Source organism: Dryobates pubescens, chromosome 2 (genome assembly GCF_014839835.1).
Source record: "Dryobates pubescens isolate bDryPub1 chromosome 2, bDryPub1.pri, whole genome shotgun sequence".
In the NCBI taxonomy this organism is placed as follows: Eukaryota; Metazoa; Chordata; class Aves; order Piciformes; family Picidae; genus Dryobates; species Dryobates pubescens.
The window spans coordinates 26,240,479-26,262,380 of NC_071613.1; the positions used below are offsets into that span (position 1 = coordinate 26,240,479).

Sequence of the window (21,902 nt, forward strand, 5' to 3'; positions counted from 1 at the left end):
CATCTTAAGTCTGTACTACAGCTGGGCACCAAATCTCACTATGCAAATGTCACTGAGACGACACCCATTTACCTAAGTAGATATTCTTTCTGCCCTTAGGAGGAGGACAAACCTTTCAAGGCTGACCTCAGTGCCTTTTAAAAGTTTCCACTGTTTTCTCATTTCCATTTCAGTCTGAGCTGCTAATTCAACAGGCTCACAGGAGGTGATGATGGCACTTAGCAAAGTTGGCAGGAGCCAGGGGGTGGTTGTTTTCCTGCTCAGGACAACGTCAGAGCTATTTCAAAACTGATGACCTGTTTTTCAGATGCTGTGTCTAATATTGCTAAAAAGGGCAATGTTTTTTGGTCCTTTGTGCTTTCTTACTCCTTTTTCCTCTTTTAACAAATTCCTCTTTCTCACTTCCCCATGTGTCCATGTTGCAAGGCTGCTGCTCTGTTGTGTTTTGCTCCAGGGCTGTGGTGGAGGGAACGCATCACGAGAAATTACAGCATTAATGAACTCATTAATCTCACTGACACCACAGAATGAACATTGAAAAATCACTGCTTGAGAGTGATGCAGCCAAATTTATGGACAGCATAAATTTCTGGGATATGGAGATGTGCTTTGGGGCAAGAAGTGGTAATGTGAGCGGCAAGTTTCTCACGCTCAGAAATGCTGATGTAACTGAGGATAGCAAGTACTTGTGGGGTCTGGATGATGTGCTGGGAGTCCTTCCCTGCATGTCCATAAGAACTACACAGCCACCTCCCCAGCCCCAGCATTGTCCCAAATCCAGGTTTTTTACCCAATGTGCAAAGACCAATCAACACACAGAGTTGAGATACTTCTTGTATTCCAGTTCTGAGCAGAGGAGTGCCAGGTGACAATGCCACAAAGCTTGCACACCAGTTGAATGAAATTCACGGCAGATATTTGTACAATAAAATGCATTGGTCACCTTATCTCTTATTTCATCTTAAAGGTACAGCTACCTCTAAATTCAGTACACATGCTCCAAGGGTAAGGGCGCTATAGGGCTTCTCTAGCTAGGAGGTGTGGTTTTTCATACTATAATTATATTATAACCAGATTAAACCAGATAAAGGTTGCATTTGGTTTTATCTGCTATCAATATGTCTGAGATGACCCTTCTAGGTACAATACTCATGGTTTATGCCAACAACTGTTGATTTAAGGACTAATCACAATGCTTTGTTCTAAGGGACCCTTTGTTCTGGTTGCCTTTGTTTCAAAACAGGCTTTTCATGGTTACCTTTGTCATTCTGTAGTTACCTGATTTGGATAATTGGACCTTTTTCTGGACAGCTCCAGAATCAGAGCTCCCACCCATGGCATCACATCCTGGCCTCACTCCCTATGCAGGGTTGACTACAACACCCCATCCTTGCACACTGTGCAGCCTGATGGTTGCCACACCAGCAGACTAGACCAGTGTGAGCCAGCCTCTCTGCTTCCCTCACAGACAGAACTGCAGCTCTCCTAGGATGTTGATCACACATGCCATGATGTTGGAAACCCTTGCTTGTTGTCTTTCCTCAGCAGAAAAATGTATCTTAATTCACTACATGAAATGCTTAATTTTCCTGATGAATCAGTTAAATAGGAAGCAAGTAGTAACAGGCTTTTTTCCCCATATAGCTAGCATGTCATGCTAGTTAATTAATAAAAATGATCCTTTTGTTAATTTTGATTCCCATTCCTGTAAAAAAAAATCACGAAACAGAAGCTGGAAAAACTCACATCTAGTGAAAACTAAATTCAGTTCTTGAGGTTTTTCAATATTTTAAATATAATATCGTATAGGTCAAAGAATCTGGATAAACACTACACCAAGCTTTGCAGCAGTTCAGCTGTGGCAGGGTCGTGGTTTCAGTCTCTGCCTGCAGTGGGACACCTTTGGGAAGGACATACCTCCCTGGGGCCACTGTCCTTTGCAGGGTGTGAGGGCTCCCTTCCCTGCAGCTGCCATGCACCAGGTAATCACAGGGATGCTTTTTTCCTTGCAGAAAATGCCACGTGACTGGCTGCTGGTCATAACCTGGGTGTTGCTGCTGGTGACAACAGGTGAGCCTGACCTGCTCTTCCTCACTGCCTTCCTCTTGGTACCTTATGTGGGCAGTAAAATAGGGGTGGGAAGTCAAATGCTACCCAACAGCGGCAGGAACATGTCATTGAGAGATGTGCAAGCGCCACATACTGAATTTCCTGGGATTGGGAGTTAATGTGAGCCCAGCTGAGGGCCCTGGCAGGATGGGCTCAGAACAACATGGATGCCCAGAGCTGGGTGTCACAGCACCCTGTGGCTGCTGCTGCCGAAGGCAAGTCTCCTCCTAGTACCCTCCATGCCAAATCTCTCTCATCTCCATTTCAGCCTTTGCCATGGGGTGCCCCAAGATCAAAGTGGCAACATGCGAGGACTGCATCCAGTCTGGTCCTGACTGTGCCTGGTGCAAGAATCCAGTAGGTCTATAGCCTCTTCTGCTGTCAGCCCACAGTGGTCACCTAACAGGCAGCGGGGTGGTCACCCTACCTGCCTGGCTCTACCTGCGGTGGAGGGGGGAGACTATGTCCTGCCTGGGAGTGTTTCATGTCCTATGTGGTGGATGGAGCCAGGAGGGATCTGACAGATAAGACACTTCAGCCTTCCTTTCTCCATCAATACCCTGGAGACCTGGGCTGGGTAAGCTGGGTCATCTCATAAAGAGCCTGTTTACTTCTTTCTCCTCTGATTTTTTTTTCCCATTGATGTTGCAACACAGAGTTTCACCAAAGCTGGTGAGCCAGACTCCGTCCGCTGTGACACCATCGAGGAGCTGCAGCAGAGGGGATGCCCAGACAATGAGATTGAGTTTCCAGTCAGCATCATTACAAGAACACAGGACAGTCCCTTAAGCAATGAGATACAACTGGCTCCTCAGAAGGTGCACCTGAAATTGAGGATAGGTACAGTCTGCCTGGTGTTCCAGACACCCTTCTTCTTGCCCCCTGACTCAGTACAGACATGGCAGTCTGTCACAGCCTGCATTCAAGTCACAGAGTGCTTTGAGTTGGAAGGGACCTTTCAATTTCATCTAGTTGCAGCCCCCTGCATGAGCAGGGACATCTTCAACTAGATCAGGTTGCTCAGATGCCTCATCCAACCTGACCTTGGATGTTTCCAGGAATGAGATATCTGCACCTACCCTCTCTGAGCAACATGTGCCAGTGTTTCACCATGCTCATAACAAAATTTTCTTCCTTCCAAAGAGAGTGGGATCCCAGTATGGCATGGGGGAGATGGGGAGATGGGAGTCACAGCACAGCAACTGATCCTGGCATCCCTGTCCCACAGGCCAGCCTGCTGAATTTGAGGTGAAGTTTCGCCGTGCTGTGGGGTACCCCATTGATCTCTACTACCTGATGGACCTCTCCTACTCTATGCTGGATGACCTGGAGAAGGTGAAGAAGCTGGGAGGGGAGCTGCTAAGAGCTCTAGAGAGTACAACCCCTTCTCGTCGCATAGGTGAGCCTGTCTGCAGCACAGAAGCCTGGCACAGCTGTATGCTGCTAGGAAGAGCCACAGAGCTGGAGTGGGATGCAGGAAACAGGCAGCATGTCCCATCCCATTCAAGGCTGGAGAGTGTGCCAAGGCAAGGGATGTGGACTGCAGGAGCCAGCAGGTTGTTCATTCCCTGTGCCACAGGGATACCTGCTGCTCCATGCCACCCCTGCCCCTAACATGGCACTTTTGGATGCCCTAGGGTTTGGCTCCTTTGTGGACAAGACAGTTCTGCCCTTTGTGAACACACACCCTGAGAAGCTGCAGAACCCCTGCCCCAACAAGGACAAGCAGTGCCAGCCTCCGTTCGCCTTCAAGCACATCCTCTCACTGACTGACAATGCCAAGAAGTTTGAGAGTGAAGTGGGGAAGCAGTTCATCTCGGGGAACCTTGATGCCCCAGAGGGGGGACTAGATGCCATGATGCAGGCCGCAGTGTGTGGGGTGAGTCCCCGTGTCTGCCTCACTGCCAGCACGAGGCCTGTGACCTATGCTCCCAGGCTGTCCCTCAGGAGGTTGCTCTGCCCCTCTCCACGTGGAAGCTCTCTGGAAGCTCATTGTGTATAAGCCCTCATTCAGTAGCAGGGCAGGTTAGTCTGTGGAAGTACAAGACAGCATCTTACCCCAGAGCCTCCTGACCCTGGTCTCTTGCAGCCCACCTTCCCCATAACCCCTGCTTCACACTATAGCTTACACAAGACTTTGACAAAGGCCACACCATGTCCAGTGGCACTGTCCTTCCAGCCCTGCTCAGGGACAGGTTTCTGTGCCTTGTACAGGACTTGATCGGCTGGCGCAATGTGACTCGCTTACTGGTGTATGCTACTGATGATGGCTTCCACTTTGCTGGTGATGGCAAGCTTGGGGGCATCCTAACACCCAACGATGGCCAGTGTCACTTGGAGGACAACATGTACAAAAAAAGCAATGAGTTTGTAAGTACTCAGGGGCTATTCAGCAGCTCCACAATCTCAGCCTCATTCCCCCAGGTAGAAAATATACCATGTAAAAAAACTGCTGCTGAGACCACAAGGTCACCATAATTTGAGCCACAAAACCTAAACTGTCTATGCTTCTGCTGGTGAGGGAGATCACACTGAGTGCAGGATCCCTCTCTCCATCTAGGACTACCCATCTGTTGGCCAGCTGGTCCAGAAACTCACTGAAAACAACATTCAGCCCATTTTTGCTGTCACCAGTAAAGTGGTGGATGTTTACAAGGTAAAGCTACTTCATATGGTCCAGGTGCCTCCCATCCCTCCCTAGGGGAGCAGAAATCCTGCTGCTGTTTGCTGCTCCACCGTCACGTGGGGTGGACCAGTCAGGTCTTTGCTCTCTGTTGGCAGAAACTCAGTGAGATGATCCCAAAATCAGCAGTGGGAGAGCTGAACGAGGACTCCAGCAACGTCATTGATCTCATCAAGGAGGCCTACAAGGTAAGCGATAGAGGAGGCTGTGTTTCACCAATCTGGCAGGGCTCAGGGCAGGGAAAGGTTTCCATCCCATGTCCTCAATGTCAAAGAGCAACTTTGACCAGGGCTTTGAGTACAGGACATGCTGAGTCACTCTGCCCACAGCAAGCAAGAGGTTACTGCCTCTCCAACGCTATCACCTGCCTTTCCAGAACCACCCCAGGCAGCTGAGATGCCAGCCTGGAGTGCTCCCTGCCCACTATCCCCTGAACTGGAGGGAGGCCCCAGCTGCAACTCCGAGCCTCCTTGCTTTGGTCTCCTCTTGGACTGATGGCACTTTCTCCACTATTTCTCTGCAGAACCTCTCTTCCCAGATCATCCTGGACCACTCCACCCTGCCAGATGTCCTGGATATCAAATATGACTCTCTGTGCAATGGCACTGTCAGCATGGACAAAGCAAAAGGGCAGTGCGACAATGTCAAGATCAATGAAGAGGTACACTTCCTCATAGCAGGAATGTCCTACAGCTCAGAAGGTTCCTGATGCCCATCCTGTTTTACAGCAGGAACCCAGCCTATTGTTCCAGGCTCCTTACATTAATACCAAGAGTGTCCAAAATGCTTCAGGATGGAGGGATCCTCCGTTGCACTGGATGTGCATGTGCCCAGCCTGGAGCTAGTACCACTGTCCAATTGCTAAAGCTACCTGATGACCTTTGGCTCTTTCTTTTTTCACTCTACTCTTTCTAGATCACTTTCAAAGTGAAAGTCACAGCCAAGGAGTGCATCACAAGCCAGTCTTTCACCATTCGGCCACTGGGCTTCACAGACACTCTCACTGTTCACCTGGACAGCAACTGCAACTGCAACTGTAAGGAGCAGCCAGACTCAACCACCTGCAATGGGAAAGGCAAGATTGTCTGTGGGATATGCAGGTATGTGCTGTCCCTCTGAAATACCATTTCAAACTCTGCAAGAGCTGGGGAGCTCCTGGGAGAGGGCTTTTGGGCCAAGCCAAGGGTTTGGCTTTGTACCTAATTTCTTATAGAGGCAGGTTATGGAGGCAGGGGACACAATGATCTCTCTCTTCTGTTAATGGAACCTCTTCTGCTTTCCTTAGGGCATCCACCCACTCACCCAATTAATCATTCAATTAATCATCCATGAACCCACCCACTGAGCATCCTACAGACGCAGATTTCTGTAGGAATCTCTCAAAACCCCACTTCTGGGCTGCAGTTCACACCATGCACTAACTGCTTCATGGGCCATATGGTGGCAGGGAAAGGAAGAGGCTGGGTTTCCTCAAATCTCCTTTGTCAAGGGCTTGGAAATTATAAACACAACAATAATGTCCAGGCAACCATTTGGTGTTACAAATGCAACTGCAGGGTTAGCATCATTTATGAGGTTCCCTCCCCATCATCTACCCTGCTCCAGCACAGACTTTGCACCAACACGCTGTGGTTGTTTTTGGCAAGGCTGTCCCAGATTTGCTCTGATTCAGCTGAAGTGATTTCTTGCGGCCGTTGACCCAGGCTTGCTCCTCTCCTTTCATGGCAGCTGCTATTCTGGCTATACAGGGAAGAACTGCGAGTGTGATACCAAAGGCAAGACAAGCAAGGAGCTGGAGAGCAGCTGCCGGAAGGACAACAGCTCGGTGGTCTGCTCAGGGCTGGGGGACTGCGTGTGTGGTCAGTGCATCTGTCACACCAGCAACATGCCCAACAAGCAGATCTACGGCACCTTCTGCGAGTGTGACAACATGAACTGCGAGTTTCACAATGGCTTCCCCTGCGGTGGCAAAGGTGATGCATCTGCATGATGAGTTCCACACTGTGGCACCGTTTAGAAATATTAAAGCCCCAGGGAGATGCTGCCTTTCCCTGCCAGAACACAAGTGGGTGGGTTTGGCAGCACTGGGTCCCATTGCACCAGCCTGCAAGGCCTCCTTGATCATGCTTTGGAGAGTGCTGGGTGGGTGAGGCAGGGTGACCTGATTCTCTGTAGGATCTTGGTCTCAAAGTTCTTCCCCTGCAGGACGTGGGACATGTGACTGTGGGGAGTGCAAGTGCGTAGATGGGTATGAGGGCAGTGCCTGCCAGTGCAAGAAGTCGACAAATGACTGCTTGAATGCACGTGGGAATGAGTGCAGCCACCGTGGGACCTGCCACTGCAACCGCTGCCAGTGCCAGAAGGGATACCAGCCCCCACTCTGCGAGGACTGCCCCGGCTGCCCCTCACCCTGTGGAAGATATGTGTGAGTGACATGCCTGGAGAAGGCATGGGGGGAGGTGGCAGGGACCCCCTACCTCCTAGACAGGTGCAAGCCAAAGCTAGGCGAGAGGGCCTCTGTCCCTGCAGAGCTGAGCTGTGGCTGCATATTTTGTAGCTCCTGTGTAGAGTGCAAGGCCTTCCTGAGTGGTCCCTTTGAGAAGAACTGCTCCCAAGCCTGCCCCAACATACAAGTGGTCAAGGAGTCAAAGGGCGTGAGTAGTCATTGTAGGGAGAAAGACTCCCAGAACTGCTGGATCTCCTTCCACATGGTCCAGGAGGACGGCAATGAGATATACACTGTCACCGTTGATCCTGATAAAGGTACACTAGCCCTACTTCTCCTGCCCCTCTGCAGGCAGGCTGCCAGCGCTGCCATGGTGGCCTTGCCACCTTGCCAGAGGCTGCAGCTGGATGCTGGTCTGCCCCACAGAGTGCCCGGAGCCTCCTAACATTGCATTGATTGTGGGCAGCAGTGTTGCCGGAGTGGCCCTCATCGGCCTGGTGCTCCTCCTGATCTGGCGGCTCCTGACAGAGCTGTTTGACCGCCGGGAATTCCGACGGTTTGAGAAGGAGAAATCCAAGGCCAAGTGGAACGATGTAAGAGAGTGGTGCTGGGGTGTGCTGTGATGCTCATGAACTTGTGGAGGAGATACCTGTAGGGGATGACCTCTCCAGAGACAGTCATGGTAGACCTGAGCCTTCCCCTCTGGGCAGTTTTGCAGCCTGGATGGATTCTGCAGGATGCTAAAGCAGCCTGTGGGCTCTTCTGACAACACTGTCTGCGCTGTCAGTGGTGGGAGGGGTGGGGTAAACAATGGTCTTCTGAAAATCCAATACAGCACAACAATGCTATAGCATTGTTGTTATAACAACACCTCTCTCCCTCCAGGCTGATAATCCCCTCTTCAAGAGTGCCACCACCACTGTTGTGAACCCCAGGTTCAATGAATAATGAAGCAGAGCATCCCCCGGAAGCATTAGGACCCTTCAAATAAAGAAATGCCAAACTAAGGAAATCTCAAACTAAGGCTCCCAGCCCTTCTTCTTTATCCTGTTGGTTCATTCCCTTCTTCCAAGAAGCCACCAATGTGTCAGGTACAGGCCAAGGAGCTGCATCATGCACGTCTTCTGGCACAGTGCTCAATGATTGGGTTAGCAGATCTCGGAGAAGGAAACAGACACAGCTTTGCCATGGATGGGGCTGCAGAGCAGATCTCACCCACAGGCACACACAGTGACTCCTGTACCAGGTGCCAACTGTCTCAGCTCTTGATGCTAGCTTTGCCTTCTGTCAGGAGTCTTGGACACCAAGCTCCAAATCCAGCTGAGTGCACAGCATGCTTCCAGCTTTGATATGGAGCTGGGATTTCAGAACTGCCATTTCCTTTCTGCTTTAGCGGAATCTGCTTCCTGGCTGCTCCATGCCTTCTACTGCTGCACTGGTCACCACCACTATGTTTGCACTAGTTCCTGAAGTACTTGCAGAATAGCTGGATGTGGAGGGCACTCCAAGCTGGCAGTCTGCTCTGGTGATTGCAAAGAGGTGATGGGCCCTGAGAGCTAGTGAGCACCTGTACCTGAAGATGAAGAGTGGCTGGGCACCATGCACTGAATCTTTTTTCAAATTATCATCTGCTTCCTGGTGTTGCTCCCCTCTCAGATCTACCTCAGGAAAGGTTCTACTTGGGCTTCTGCACATTTGGCTTACCTCCACCAGGCCTTGAGCCCTCCACAGGACAAGAAGGCAAAGGAGCAACTGTTTGAACTATGAAACATCAGCACCAAGTGCATGAAACATTACCTACAGCTCAGAGCTCTGCCACAGCTTCTTCCACCACCCCCAGAGCTAGAACTCTTCCCTGCTTTGTGAGAATATCAGACATGCCAAGGGATAGCCATGCAAAAGACTTGGCAGTACTGGGAGCATCTCCAGGACTTTTCCAAACCATGCAGAGCAGCTAATTACTCATTCATTGTGGGCTCATTCTTATGAAAAAGTGGTACAATTCCATATTTGTTTCAACAAAATTTGGTAACAGTTTGCATATAACTATATTATGTCACACCTTGCTCTCTGAAGAGGTTTCTTGTTAATAAAAATTAATATATAAAGTAAATTGATCTGTTCTGCTAACCATCAAGTGTAAGGGCAGCTGCTGGAGCATTCATCAACCTGATACAGCAGAGTCCTATCACTGCTGCCAGCATGTCTCACAGTCACAGTGCCCAGGAAAGATGCTGTCCAGAGGAACAAACTAACTGTCTTTTACACTAATTTGCCATCTACATCCTGAAAGATGCTCCCCTGCAAGCCAAAAATTACTCACTAAATGAAACAAATCAGTTCTTGTCCCTGTCCACTCACTGGCAGCTATTAAACAAGAGTGGCTGTACTGTGTCAGGTATGGGGTTAATTTGGGTCGTTTTGCTGTTCTTCAACAGTGATTGTGAATGTCTATGGCAAGGTAAGAAGAAGTAAAGTGTGCCTGATACTCCCTCCAGTACTGTCCCAGCCTGCAGCTATTTTTGGTTCAAAGACCCCCAACACAGTGTAGGTCCCATGTGCCTTGTGCCTGACTGCATAAAGACACCAGAGGCACCTGCAAGAGGTCAGGGTCATGGATGTGACGCCCACTGCTAGGGACCAAGGCAGAGGCTGTTGTAGAATAAATGATGAGACTATCTCCCTGGTCACCACCTGCAGGTCTTAATGCTGGTGCAGTGTGTGCAATACAATACAATGCTGCAGAGGACAGTTAGCGTCAATCAGTGAGGCATCTAGACTTTGAAACAAAGAAATATGATCAGCAATTGCATTAGACAGAACTTTATGCACATGCAAAAGCACAAAGGGGATATAATGAGGTGGGAGGGTCACCCTCCTTTAGCCTAAAGGCTTGGTGATCTCTCTGTGGAATCTTGCTTGCAGAAGGCAGAAGTGTTTCTCAGGCAGGTGTGGAGTGGCCCTTTCTCCATCTCCAAGTGCTGCCCCACAACATGCCTTCTTACCTTACCTTTATTTCCACCAAGAATAACTGAACCCTGTTTTAGTTTACTCAGAGTAGGGAGAAAGCCATCTGATTTTTCAAGTCAAGATGTTGACTGGATTTTGGTAAGAGCAAAAGTCAGCTGTCCTGCTGGGTGAGAGGGCCCACACTCCCCTCCCATTACTGCACACCAAACCCCCACACAGCACATGACACACTGCATCGCTCAACACAAGGCTGCTGAGATGAGACAGAGGTATGCCTGACCCATAGGCTCTCTGGATACTCTGTGCTCCTCTTGCCCAGGGAGAGGGATCATCACTGCTTCTGAGGGAACAGGAGGCAGAGGGACTGCAGGAGCTGCAAGGACACATCCCAAGAGAAGCAGCGTCATCCAGCTAGGACAACAGCCATGTCTTCACTTTTATTACAGTCAGGACCTTTCCTTACATTTAAGCCACTTGTGTGCCAAATGGAAGACTTCCAATATTCTTCAGAAAATGGGACCAGCCCCACAAGTTTTCCATGCAGAAATCCAAGTCCCGTGTCAGCCGCTTTATGAGCAAGAAGGTGCCACCCAGTCCTGCTGCCCCCATGACAAAAAGCCCTCGATTAATTATCTGCAAGTGCAAAAGAAAGCCCAGTGTCAGCAGAGGTGTATTCCTCCCCTGCAGCACCAAGGAAAGGCTTCCCACCTGCATCCACATGGCAATATGCCCTCACTAAAGCTCCCCCCTGTAGCAGAGCAAGATGTGAAGATCACATGGCATGCAGGATGTGAACTTGTGGCATGGGGAGGATGGGCACCACCACTGACCAACCTTTTTCTGCCATTTCCAGCGCTGAAGTGCTTCATGGTAGCGAATTCTGGTGAAGGTTACCTAGGAGGGTTGCAGGAGCATGTCACTGCCTCAAAGCCAGCCAGGAGAGCTTGTGGCAGCTCAGGCAGCGGGGACTGAGGAGCCAGCCTTACCATGGTGTACAGTGGGACAATGGTGGAAGGCATGAGGGTGTGAAGGAAGTTGTCTACATGCTTCCGGAAAATGAACCACGTTGAATTCACATGCTCACGCATCTGTGACAGAACAACCATCACCCCTTTGTAAGGTATCTTAGCAAAGCTCTCCTGAGTTTGTTAGCTCTCCCACTGCCTGTCCTGGGGATCACCACAGGGAGCAGACCCACCCCAGCCCCCATGGCATTCCCAAAGAGCTCTTAACATCTGCTGGGATGAGAGTCTGACTAGAGTCTTGCCAAGCCTACTGTGTGCATCCTAACAGGGTGCCACCATGTGCATGACCCACAGCACCACAAGTCTGTATGTCACTCACTTACCTCTACATAGTTGTACATGGCTAAATCTGAGATTGCATGGTCATCTGGAACCCTCAGCCTGGAGAATTCAGGGAGGCAGTCACCTAGGAGAAGAAAGGGACAGCTCCTAAGCAGCTCCCTAGCCTGGGTATCCATGTGCTTTTAGCTGCAGAGGGATCTTCCTCTGCTCTCTCTCTTCCCCACCCAACTCACTCACCAAGGTCATTGTGGAACAGGTCCATTAATTCATCAAAGACCAGACAATCTTCAAAGCCCTGTGAGGAAAATTGGAAGGTAAATAGGCATAAGGAACCATGCATTCACAAGAAGTGCCCTCACCGATACTTAGCTAGTGTAGCTGTTCACATGTACACAGTCCTACTGGCTACAGCTTAAGAGCAGGAGTCCTACTCCAGAACATTCTGCCAGGGGTCTTGCAGAGAAATCCAGGGGGTTGCACTTCCCTGCAGCCTGGAGCTGGCCCCTCCACCCATGCAGCCCTCTGCTCCATTGGAAGGCAGGACCACTTCCTCATCTCCCCTGCTCCCTGGAGGACAAGTAGGGTCTTAGTAAGCAGCCAGATGCCTGAGGGGAGTTGTGCCAATGCAGAAGGCTGCCAGAGGACTGTGGGACAGGCCAGCCCGTGACCTCCATGGAGCTAGTCTCTAAAACTAAGCATTTCTAGGTGAACAGAGTTGGGATCCAACTGACACAGCCCAGGATCAGCCATGAACTTACTGCATTCATGCCCTGTCCGTAGAAGGGCACAACAGCATGTGCAGCATCTCCCATCAGCACACACCGGGAACCAAGGTGGTACGAGGAGCACTTCACAGAGATCATGGCCTGGGCTGGCAGCAAAAAGTAATCGTGCTTCAGCTCTCGCCTTCAGGCAAAACAACAGATACTTCATTTATGGGACCACAAGAGACAAGAAAAGCAAATCATGCCATGTCCAAGCTCAGGATGCCAGGGTCACAGGCACTGTCATTGCTGGAGCACAAAATCCAAGTCTATCCATTAAGGTATTTGTGCCAGGGAACATGTAGGGTCCATAAAACCTATTTCATTAACTCCCCACTATGATCCATATACTTTGTCTGCAGGTTTTAATCTCTGCACACAACCTGAGCATAGGAAGAGGACACAGTCTAAAGCTGTGCCAGGATGTGACACTTGGTGCCATGGTTTAGTAGTCATGAGGCCTTGGATGACAGGTTGAACTTGATGATCTTTGAGGTCTCTTCCAACCTTATTGATTCTATGAGTGTCTTAGACATATCAATCCTCTTATCATGAGTGGTGGATGGCAGTCAGTGTAGGAAAGACATATTAGAAGATACCTGAATTTATATGAAGTCCTTTGATATGATCACCTTAAGAGGAAAGAAAATTGCCTCACATAGCTAAAACTCTTCCTATCAGCCAAAAAAAAAAAAGCCTGTAACAGATAACTGTGTTGCAAAGCAGAAGCATTAATAGCATAGATTGGAGCTACCAACAGCTAGGGAGCTTCCTTCTTTGCACAAAAAAGAGAAGAAGCCAAACAGAGCCACGGCCATCAAGACATGCTGATAAGACTGGCCTGCACCCCACACTGCCACCAGGGCTCCCAGGAGAAGCTCTGGCTTCGGGCTGCTGCCCCCCTCATGCCATTTGCCCAGCCATGAGAGGGTCCCCAATGCGCAGGGAGAAACAGGCTGCCGGGAGGTGCCTGCTCTTGTGTCTTGAAGCCTTGATGGCTGTTTTAGCCATACAATCAAAAAAGAGCCTTGCTTTGTCTAGTTAGCACAGTGGGACTTTTTTTCCCCCAAGTTCAGGTTTTCTCAGTCTGTTAGCTAAAATGTTCACATTTGTGCAACTTGGCTGTCAGGTAACCCTGGCAGAGTCAGTCTGCTCACCCACCTCTCATGTCAAAACCCCATGGCTTATAAACAGCTAATCCATCCCTTGAGCTCAAAACCTTTAACAACACTGAAAAAGCAGTGGGAGGTAATCTGCACTTTGCTCTTGCAGTGGTAGGGCCTGAGCTGTGCTTCCAAGGGACAGAGCAGTGCTTCAGTGCAAGTCCATCAGAAACTGCTGCAGGATGGGGCTACATCCTGCTGCTGAGCCTGCTATTCCAGAATGAAAGTAATGCAGAGCTCACTCTGTGCGCTCCCTCCTCCTTCAGATGTACAGGCCATGGAGATCCACCCCAAAAATGTTCACAATCTGTTGGCCCACTGGCTTCAGCAGTCGCCATCACCAGGACCCGCAGGTTGGGTGGGGATGCACGCCTTGGCTTTGCAGAGTCATGCTGATGAGCAAGAAAGGGAGATGGGAACACTTACTCTCCAATGAGGGGGATGGCATCTGGGAAGTATGTCTGGAAAAACTTCAGCACTTGCTCGCCTGTTGTGAGCTTCTCAAAGTCTTCAAAGGGCATGAAGAGTGTGCAGGTGAAGGACTTGTCCTGTCAGCCAAGGAGGAAGGTAAAAAAGAAGACCAGAGCCATAGGTACCACCTGGCACCTGGAGGAGCAGTTACATGCCCAGTCCGCCACATGGCAATTGCAGTGACCCACCTGAGCAGCAGGTGTGAATGCCTATTCACCCAGTTTTCCGTGGTGGGTTTGCACATGCTGGAGGCAGGCAGTGGGGAGGCAGAAACAGGCAGTGTATGGTCTGCCATCGTGGGCTGGGAGCACTGCCCTGGTGCTCCTGTATCTAGTTTAAAACTTCCAGCTACAGAGAGCTGATTTTCAGGAGGTTTGAGTGGGTGCAGATGGGTGGGTAGAGAGCAGTGGCACAGGTACCAGCTCAGTGCTGTGAAGGAGGGATGGATTTGGGGTTCTGTCCTCCACCAATACATACACACACCCTCCCCCCAAAGCTGTGGGCACCTGGCATAAGCTGGGGATCGCTCCTGGCACCTGTTGGCCCTTACAGACCTTGCTGTGTGCCTGCTACCACAGCCAGTTCATCCCTACAAGCTCCATCCCATCCCCCAAGGAGTGTGGCTGTAGGTTATCACCATGTTTGGTAGCGCAATCATCATGAAGGTGTTTCTTGGCCAGATATGGAGGTAGTTTGGTTCCATGGCAAACTGAAAGAGAAGGAGAATTGTCTTGTTTCCCTGCCCTGTCCTTTGTAGTTTCCCCAGCACAGCCTCTGGTTCCTCTCCACATCAGCACACCTATTCCTATCCTTTGTACCACGAGAAGGCACAATGACCGTAGGGTCCCTTTCTGGTACGTAAGAGACACAGAGCAAAAGCGAGAGGGAAAGGTAGGAATAATGAGCAAGAATCTGCTGGTTTGCAGTCACTGATGTTCTCCCAGGCATGTTTCTGTATCCCCAGAACCTCTCAGAGTAAGAGCTAACCCACTGATCTGGGGCAGGCTCTCCAAGATTTTTACAGCCAGTTATGAAAACACTGGCTCCATCACTGGAATAGAAAGAGATGCCTGCCTTCTCCTAGGAAAGTTTTAATCACTTGTCTGAGACCCAGGTGAGAAATTAGGCTTTTTAGAACTGTAATGGCAGAGCCACCATGAGAAGAGAGCAGGGTGTCCCACCTGCAAAAGTGGTAGCAGTGCCTGGGACAAGCCCACTTACATCTCCGTCCTTGGGAGGGATGGTCAGCTCCATATAGCCATGAGGAATGTATGTGTGACTGTAGTTAAAGCGTGTTTGCCTCATGAAATGCTTTCTGACTGTTGAGAAGGCTCCATCACATCCCACAATGAGATCATAGGTGACTTCCAAGGACTGCTGGTCAGAGCTGAAAGCAAGAGGGTTCCTTGAGTCAATCCTGCTTGTGGTAGGTTGAGAGAGGGCTTAGCTCCCCCTCCTCCACAGAGTAAGAAACCACAACTAGCCCAGTCGAAAGAGCAAGCTATATATTTACAAGCATATATGGAAAGCAGGTTGTATATAACACAATATATAAAGGTATTTACAATATATACACAGAAATACACAGCAAAGAGAAATAACACAACAAAAATCCCTCCCTGAGGGAGGGATCCCCTCCTTGGAACCCCCTCTCTCCCCCCCTACCTCCCTTTTTTCCCCAAAAAGGGGTTAGAGAGAGAGAAAGGCAAGTTACTAAGGAGAAGAGTTGTTAGTAAGCTTCAAAAGCCCATGCAGGATTAGCTTTTGCTTATCTGAAGGCCAACTCCAGCAGTTCGCAGAAGAAGCAGGCAGGGAGAACAGGCTGAAACTCCCCCCCAACTCCCAAACCAAACTGAACTGAGGGAAAAAAAAAATTCCAACTGCTTCACAATCTAAAGCTGCATTTTTGTTTATCAACCAATGAAATTCGTTTAGAATATCAGAATGTTTTGGTTCTAGTACCGGAAACATTAGCCAGTGTGTCTCAGCACTGCTTGTCCTTAAAGGCACAGCCTCAAACGACCACACTGCTGTAACGCCAGGCCAGCTCAGTACCAAAGGGCACAGCAGAGCTGCCTTTTGTGAAATGCTGGGGTCACCTGCAGCAGTATTAATCTGCTAGGATGAGGAGAGATTGACTTTCACTGACTGGGAATCTCAGCATTAGGATCGATAATTATCCTATTATGCATTATCAAATGCATAACTCTGCCACATTTACCCAAGAATGCAACAGGTACTGTTGGAATAATGCTACTATTTCTTAGAGCCTGCATCCCCAAGTGGATGGGGGATGACCAGAACTTCACAAAACTACGAAATAAAGTCATTAGTTGCCCTCCCAGATGAGCAATCTGTCCCTGAAAAACAGTGCTATGGAGACTGGTATGTTTGTTCTCAGCAGAGGTCAGCAAGCATGTGCCTAGCCACCTGCCAGGTTTCTCGGGAACTTAGAGAGTTGCTTAATTTTGGTTTAGCCTCCCAATGAACTCAGCTTTGAGGTCTCTCCTTTCCAAAGCTGACAGCGAGTTTTGCATGCTGACTAATAACTCACTAGATTCAGACTGAGATTACTCAATTATTTGAGGTTTTATGAATGATTAAGCAGAAACTAACTGAACCCAGAACCTGATCCCAGGCTTGTGAAGGGATTACCATTTTATGGTTAATGTCCCCGACTCTGCATTGCACTCCAGGAGCTTGTGTCCAAAGTACAGTTTAGTGTTGGAGTACTTCTCAGCAGCTGTGAAAAGAAAAGACAACTAAAGGTGGAGGCTTGTACTGTAACTCCAAAAATATTTCCAAAGGATCCCTAAATTATAGGGACTTTTGCTATTACAGAAAATAAGATTGCTGTGCTGAGTGATGGCCAGCAGGCAGGGCTCACTAGGACTGTGCTTGGTCATTTCTGGTGAAAACTATTTTGAAAGTGCAAGGAATCTTGCAAAGATTTCTTTCTTTGACATCATGACATGAACCACTTACCTGTTTCCACCATTGTATTTCAGGATGGGATGTGGTGCCTGTAGTCAGTGGGAATTTGGGGAAAATTCGACCTGGCCTGATTCCATACTCTGGCACAGTGGTCCAAGTTCCATTTGTTTCTGTACAATCAGGGCTTGCAGAAAATGCCACAAACCATGGCAAGGCTGAGGAGGTATCTCCTGCTTTAGCTGGTGAAGTTCTGGGAGCAGACACTGGTGCCAGTAGCCAAAAAGCAGAGGCAGCTCCCAGGAGGGCATCTGCAGGAGAGCTGCCTGTGCAGAAAGACTTTAGGGGGACTTGTTTGAGTGTCTTTTTGTGTCAGACAAGGAGCAGGGAAACAGCACAGGTTTTCTTCTTAAAAATGCAGCTAGTTCAGATCTGCACTTTCTGAGCGCCTGGAGCTCAGAGTCTCCTGTCCATGAGGCAAACCCTAAATCCTTAGTGAACCAGGTGTAAAAACATTTGCAAACAGACATGGCTACATACCTGTTAGCAGCTCCCTGTTCAGGTTTGCTCTGTCCACAGAAAGAATGTACTGCAAGGCAAACAAACATGGGGTTCAGAAGGCATTACTGAATGATGCTCTGCATGACTGGGCAAGAAATGCCACCCTGTCCCAACAGCCCTGTCAAAAGCAGTGGTCACACAATCCCCTTCCCACTCACAGCATTGTTTTTAAGAACACAGAGCTACAAATACTATCAGAGTCCCCTTATGCTCTGCAAAGCATGTCTGGAGTGGCAGCACAAGACCAGTACCTGGTTCTTCTTCCCATAGGGGATAGAATATTTCTTCCCTGAAGGAGTATGTATCCTCCTTGCCCGCATGGGAATGCCTTTGGACACAATCTGAAACAGAAGGGAAGACAAGTCAGCCTTCTGGCCAACACTGAGATGCTAAGGGGAGGCCACAGGCTACCCATATCTCAGAACCCCCCACTGTAAGCAGAACGGGATGCTCTCTGCTCACGTATTTTCATGTGGTTACCCAAGCTACTGGGGAAAATTTTACAGGGCTGTCTGCCAAATCTTTTACTGAGATTACTTGCAAGCTCATTCTCATTAAAATGAGGACAAAATTATTTTTGATAGAACTGACATAAAATATACCATTTGTTGGTCAGGACATTGGATGGTAGCCAGATTACATCCTGTGCTGGGATATGAGGTGTGGAAGCTCAGGCTTCTCTGTAGGGAGCCAGGGGTCACAGGATCTCACCACTACCTGCAGCTAGATGTTAAATGGTAGCAAGCACACACCAGAAGACTTCTGGGCTCTGATCCAAGCATGCTGTGCAGAAGTCAGTGTGCATGTCAGGGGTCTGTCCAAAGCTCAAGGTTTTGTGGGAAAATACAAATCTGGGCATGTCAGTGGGGAAACCAACTCACTTTATCACATCCTGATGCTACTACAGCTCTTTTGGGAGTCCACCTATTCCTGCCTGGTTTGCTCTTATCCTACAGGAGGGAGAAGAGCATGGCAGGGAGATAAACTGTCGTGTACTGGTCTCCAGGGAAGCACCTTCTGTCACAAGCAGAGCCCAGCTGTCTGGGGTTGGGTGCTGTCTTCAGGCTGGGGGACATCCCTGTTGACAGCTGTGCTGTGAAGCAGTGGAGAGCCAGGCTGAGGGTATGCAGTGAGAGAGGTCTACCTCCACTCTCATGAAAGCAGAGCTATTTCTGTGATAGCCTCTGTGTGCTTGGGGAGCATGACAGAGCTCATCCATTGCCAGATGAAGTCAACAGAGTTCTAATCACAGAGATCCCACCACTGACAGAAGCTTCCAGGGTACCTGCTCTTCCATCCCCACAGCTCGGAGGGCTTGGCGTCCTCTGTGAGATAGGGCCAGGTTAATGCTCCTGCCACGGGTAAAGCTGGCCACCCGGATATCTGCATGGAAAGAGCAGCTGGTTATGGAGACACCAATACCACAGCCTGGTGCAGGTGGCATCTCCCAAAAATCCCTGCAGCAGCAGCAGGCAGGGCATTGGGGAGTTCCCGTCTCCCCATTCTGCATACAGAGAGGGCAGGTATCAAAAGCATGCTTAGGTGTCAAGAAGGCAGCAGAGTGAGGTCAAGGGCTACTTCCTCCTTACCGCCTGGAAGAAGTAGCTTCAGCCAAGTGCTGCAAAGAGAATACTGGATCCTGACAGCTCCCCACAGTGCCAGAGGGCACATTATTACTAAGAGCTCTTTCCCCTCTAAGTGGAGAGAGCTGAACAGTGAATGCCTGGCAGTTTCTGCTGAGACTCACAGACCAATGCTTGTCAGGACACTGGTAGGTCACCTCCATTGCTGTTCAGATGGAAATGTCTCAGCACTGGCCTGTTCCTAGTCCAAATGGCCTCACTCAGGATTCCCAGATTGTCCAGCAAGTATGTGTGGCAAAGCCTCAACCCAGTAGTTTTCAGAGTTGGATGTCAATGCAAGCAGTGGGCCAAAACCAGAAGCGGTAACATCCCTCTGACTCAGAAGGCAGGTAAAAGCAAATAGAGGCTTCCTGAACCTGTGAAACTTCTAGCATGTACAGCATCCAGCAGAGAACTTAACAGATCATGGTCAAAGCCATTTGCCCTTGCTCTGAGCCTGCAGCCTGCTGGCTTGTCTTGGAGCTGACTGCTCTGACCCTCTGTATCTGCAGCCCAGACCCACAACTGTGCAGAGGACTTTGAATGGGCACAGCTGGGAACCGTGCACTGGAACTCCATGTCTTGATGCCCAAACAGAAACAGTTACCACAGAGACCACATGTTAGAATGAACTTCTTCTTCCCTTCACTGCACTTTTGAGTTGAGTTTCATTTTCCATAGGCCCATTCTCATATGTTGCTTGGCTTGCCATCTCTGTACAGGTTTTATTTGTCTGTCATCTAATAGACACTGAAGGTGAACTTCTCTCCCTTTCAGCCAGAGCCTGCATTCTGAATCATCATTTCTTTCTGGTGATGCCCTTGCAAAGCTGGAGGCTTCCTGAAAGCACTCCATCTCTCCTGCTCCTCGGTCCATTAGTCCCTCTCATCACCAATGGCAGTCAGGTCAGTGCTTTTAGCCCTAACAGAGATGCCATTGCCTCTAACTTCTAACTCAACTTGGTTCAACAGCACTGTGATGTAATTCTCTGTGCAGAGACAAAATTTCAAAGGTGAAGATTTGAATCAACATTTAGGCCAATAATATAAAAAAGGGCATCATTTTAGTAGCTGAAGGGTGGGCTGCCTCCACACAAGACAGCATATTTCAAATAAATGCATCCCCAGACCTGGAGCCAAAGGGAAGAGTGAAAAGCATATCCTCAAAGTGACACAGTTTCAGATTTCCTCTCTGCGGTTTCAGTGAGTTCACAGAGTTTTCCTTTTGCTTCTCCGGGAACTGTTATCAGTAAAAGGACAGAAACATTAATAAATCACTAATGATCAGGCTGAACTTACCTTCTCTGGCTTCATAAACATCAACATGGAAACCTCGTTTAGCAAAGAAACAGGCATTTAATGCACCCACCTGCAAGAGAAGGATCAGGCAGGGTGGATGAAGTGTTTCACTAGCAGCTGTATCACAGATTACTACTGAGATGTGCTAAGAGAAATCAGGAGCCAGAGGATGCAGCTCAGCATATACAGGAAGGCCCTTTGATCAAGAGCCTTAGAGGACTTCTTCTTGGAGAGAAGTCCTCTGGCACCCCTGATGTACCTGCAAATCCTCCAAGACAAAAGGCACGCATCAAAACTCATTGTATGACATCATGCTTGTTTACACTCAGTGATTAACTGCAGCAGGGCTAAACTGTTCAGCCAGAGACAACAGGAGCTTCTGATACATGAGAGATATAGTCTCTGGACTATATCTTCCTCCATAGAATTCAAGGTGCTGCATCATTCTCTTGGGAACAAAGTGGGGGAAGCTAGACTTGTGGAAAAGCAAGATGTTGCCTTAAAAAGGACAGCATGCTTATGCCCTGCTTGTTATTTAAAGAGATAGCTGTATTTTTCTTGGTTTGTTTCCATCATTAATCATTGTCAGAACTACAGACTCATATGTCATCACTCTTTTCCAGCAGCATGGTGACGAAGAAGCTAATGGCCAAAATGTTAGAAGAGAAATTTAAGTGCTGCAGTGTTCCACAATGTCCTTTAGAGTCAGACTACCCTGAAAGTGCCAGTCGATGAAATTCATTCCCAAACAAAAGTGGGCAGAGGAAGGCATTTCCTCTTAGCCCAGTGTTTGTCCACCTTCAGTCCTTGCAAAGCATTACATGTTAGTGACTTGGTTAAAGCCCAAAATGGCTGAGAGGCAGAATGATCTGGCAGCCCAAATGAGGACTGTTATTTGGTGTAACTGGGCACCATTGCTTCACCTCCCAAATCTCTTCCTCTGACAAAAGCACTCCTGATGGCAGGATGTAGTTGCACATACCATTTAAGGTAAGTGCCAGCTATAGGAGGAATGATTTTAAGAAAAACATTCACCTCACATCCAAGCAATGCTTTTACAGCCCCAGCTCACTGGCAAACACAATCACACAGCAGCTAAATTTTTTCTTACCAGACCACCGCCAACAATGGCAACTCTTTTCCTCCATGGGTCACCACACTCCATCACTGAGGCAGCTCCTGGGTTGTAGGTCCTTACTGCTATGTTTTCACACCCTGTCCTTCTGCACTGCTCTCACCAGTGGAGAGGGGAAGGATGTTTGCAGCTGAGTCACACGTAGGTCCTTCTCCCCTGGTTCATATTAAAGTTTAACTTCCAGCTCAGAGATTGTAGATCAATCAGCTTGGTCATGTGGCCACACACACTAAGCCTTAGGTGAGGAGATATCAATGTGGCATTATTCAGGTAGGCCTCATTAAAAAGCCTCTTTTGAAAACTACAAAGCAATTCTGCAGCCTTCAGCGACATCCTAATGAAACATGCACAGAGCAGGAAGAGAACTTGCATCTGTTGAGCTCATGCAGATGCAATGCAGAGGTACTATGGGATGACACAGAGTAACTCCTGGAGACTTATG

At 48.9% G+C, this 21,902-nt stretch overlaps 2 protein-coding genes across 2 annotated transcripts; one reads left to right on the top strand and one right to left on the bottom strand.

Annotated features, from left to right (window-relative positions):
- The first annotated feature begins 1,958 nt into the window (after positions 1-1,958).
- ITGB2 (integrin subunit beta 2) lies at positions 1,959-9,227 on the top strand. The gene is made up of 15 exons (XM_054172523.1): positions 1,959-2,070; positions 2,378-2,466; positions 2,766-2,949; positions 3,338-3,508; positions 3,747-3,988; positions 4,324-4,479; positions 4,670-4,765; positions 4,891-4,980; positions 5,316-5,453; positions 5,708-5,892; positions 6,521-6,765; positions 6,998-7,217; positions 7,350-7,555; positions 7,665-7,831; positions 8,124-9,227. Exons 1-15 carry the CDS (start codon positions 1,974-1,976, stop codon positions 8,184-8,186), a joined length of 2,349 nt encoding a protein of 782 aa, XP_054028498.1. The 5' UTR covers positions 1,959-1,973; the 3' UTR covers positions 8,187-9,227.
- A 1,314-nt stretch (positions 9,228-10,541) lies between these two features.
- Positions 10,542-21,599, bottom strand: KMO (kynurenine 3-monooxygenase). Its single transcript, XM_054172533.1, has 15 exons — positions 21,437-21,599; positions 20,326-20,395; positions 18,691-18,788; positions 17,657-17,746; positions 17,385-17,433; positions 16,569-16,656; positions 15,135-15,333; positions 14,551-14,622; positions 13,869-13,990; positions 12,274-12,421; positions 11,753-11,810; positions 11,553-11,639; positions 11,195-11,319; positions 11,043-11,102; positions 10,542-10,841 (listed from the first exon to the last, which is right to left on the bottom strand). The coding sequence occupies exons 1-15, from the start codon at positions 21,488-21,490 to the stop codon at positions 10,674-10,676; spliced, it is 1,488 nt and encodes a 495-aa protein (XP_054028508.1). The 5' UTR covers positions 21,491-21,599; the 3' UTR covers positions 10,542-10,673.
- Between the last annotated feature and the right edge of the window lie 303 nt (positions 21,600-21,902).

Bases quoted from the DNA above. Each gene is read 5' to 3' on its own strand.
- ITGB2 (XM_054172523.1), top strand. From the start codon at position 1,974: ATGCACCAGGTAATCACAGGGATGCTTTTTTCCTTGCAGAAAATGCCA. The intron at 4,480-4,669 runs GTAAGTACTCAG...CTCTCCATCTAG, and splicing joins ACAAAAAAAGCAATGAGTTT to GACTACCCATCTGTTGGCCA. The intron at 6,766-6,997 runs GTGATGCATCTG...CTTCCCCTGCAG, and splicing joins CTTCCCCTGCGGTGGCAAAG to GACGTGGGACATGTGACTGT.
- KMO (XM_054172533.1), bottom strand. From the start codon at position 21,490: ATGGAGTGTGGTGACCCATGGAGGAAAAGAGTTGCCATTGTTGGCGGT. The intron at 15,334-16,568 runs GTAATCCCTTCA...ACCTACCACAAG, and splicing joins GGGACATTAACCATAAAATG to CAGGATTGACTCAAGGAACC. The intron at 11,320-11,552 runs GTGAGTGACATA...TACCTTACAAAG, and splicing joins GTACAACTATGTAGAGGTAA to GGGTGATGGTTGTTCTGTCA.